Below are 1,905 nucleotides of genomic sequence, written 5' to 3'. Positions count from 1 at the left end.
TGGCACCATTATAGATGACCAGGCCCAGCTCTTCCCTGACTGCCTTCTGACCCCCTTGGTCTTGGGCTCATCCACCATGGTGCTTTGCAGCTCAAGGGCCCCTGGAGGTTCCCTCAGCACAGATGTGAGCTGTTGGAGGTGCTCTGAGCTCAGTGCTCACCTGTGTCTCCACCGGACACAAGTGGTGCCTCCAGTGCCCGACATCACATGTGGGCACTTCACATGGGATCAGCAGGCCACCTGAGTGGCCTAGGCCCTGGTGTCTCAGGGAGGGCCTGACACAGGAGATGGGCATGAGGGGGTAATGTCAGGGTGCATTTAAGGCAAAACCTACCAGAGGGGAAGGAAAGGGCAGACCCATCCACACGGGACATCCTGTGCCGGCCCCATAGGGTGAGAGTGTGGGTGGCAGAGGACAGAGGGTGAGGATGGGGTGGTGTCTGAGGAGCTGCAGGCACAGCAGAGGTGGGTGGGACCATGTTTCCCTTCAGCAGGTTCTCAGGATCCAGGCGGTTCACCAGGGGAAGTGGGACAGGTGTTGGGGCATGTCCCCTGGGACCAGGTTCTGAGACCCATGGGGAACATGCCCAGCAGGGCTATGACAAGGCCTGTTCCTGGGCCTTCTTCCTACCTCTGTCCGGGGACACCCTGGAAGCTGGGTTTACCTCAGAGGCGCACAGAAGGGCAGTGCACACAGTGGTCAGATCCTACACCTCCATATGCAGTCATGTCAGTGAGAGGCAAGAAGCTATCTGCCCCAAAGGGTTGCTCCTGGGCAGAGCGAGGGCTGATCACCCTCAGGTGAGTTTGGGGGCCTGGACTCCGTGTTCCCTGCTCAGCACTGCGTGGAGGGTGGGGGAGGTTTCTCTCAGTGAAGGGACAGGAATCCCTACAATGTTTTCCTTGTCAACCATCAGGGACATGGTGACAGGAAGGGCACTGATGAGAAGTCCACCAGATCTGACACACAGCCACTTCCTGCTTTTTTCCTGCAGAGAATCTAATTAAAGACACAAAGAAGGAAGAGGAACTGCCCCAGGGACACTAGGAGGGAAGAAAGCATTGACCCCAATAGGAAGCCTGCACAACCCTCCAGGGACAGCCTCTGAGCTGGGACCCCATGTTTGCTGGTCCTGCGCGCCCCCTGGTGTCCGGATGCTCCCTGCAGCCCAGCCCTGCTGTCTCCTCAGGGAGGTTTGTGTCTGGGCTCACACTGACTTCCCCTCACTGTGTGCCTCTTGCACAGTAATACATGGCCGTGTCCTCGACGGTCACAGAGCTCAGCTGCAGGGAGAACTGGTTCTTGGACGTGTCTATGGAGATGGAGGTTCGGCTCTTGAGGGAGGGGCTGTAGTAAGTGCTCCCACTACTATGTTTGCTCACTATCCACTCCAACCCCTTTCCTGGGGGCTGGCGGATCCAGCTCCAGTAGTAACCACTGCTGATGGAGTAACCAGAGACAGTGCAGGTGAGGGAGAGGGTCTGCGAGGGCTTCACCAGTCCTGGGCCCGACTCCTGCAGCTGCACCTGGGACAGGACACCTGGGACAGAGAGAACACAGTGAGTCCTGGGCTCAGATGCAGGATCCCCACCTCCTCACGTCTAAGCTCCTGAGTCATACATCTGGGAGCTGACAGCAGGAAGAGGAAGAGCCACATGGGAGTCATGTCTTGCAGGTGAGGTCCTCGTCCCCCAGAAAGTATTCTCCAGGGTGAGAAGGCTCTGCATTTAAGTGAACGCCAACTGTGTGTGTGTCTGGTCGTCGTGTGGGCATTTGCATATGGGAGATGTCTGCACATACAAAAGGCATGTGGTGAGGGAGGTCCTGGTCTCTGGGGCTTCTCCTGGAAGGAGGTGCTGACTGTGACCTCAGAGAACCAGGACCTCCTTGGGGTCCTGGTCACC

The 1,905-nt window shown here is 57.8% G+C and overlaps 1 gene segment (V, D, J or C); it reads right to left on the bottom strand.

Moving 5' to 3' along the window:
* Nucleotides 1-1,209: 1,209 nt before the first annotated feature.
* Nucleotides 1,210-1,710, bottom strand: LOC102766507. The segment is given in 2 exon segments: nucleotides 1,210-1,541; nucleotides 1,622-1,710. Coding segments are annotated over 2 exon segments (363 nt in total).
* Nucleotides 1,711-1,905: the final 195 nt, after the last annotated feature.

The sequence above is a fragment of the Myotis davidii genome, unplaced genomic scaffold (genome assembly GCF_000327345.1).
Source record: "Myotis davidii unplaced genomic scaffold, ASM32734v1 scaffold1116, whole genome shotgun sequence".
NCBI lineage: Eukaryota > Metazoa > Chordata > Mammalia > Chiroptera > Vespertilionidae > Myotis > Myotis davidii.
Note: the sequence above shows the minus strand (reverse complement) of the source record. Positions and strands in the feature narration are given on the sequence as shown.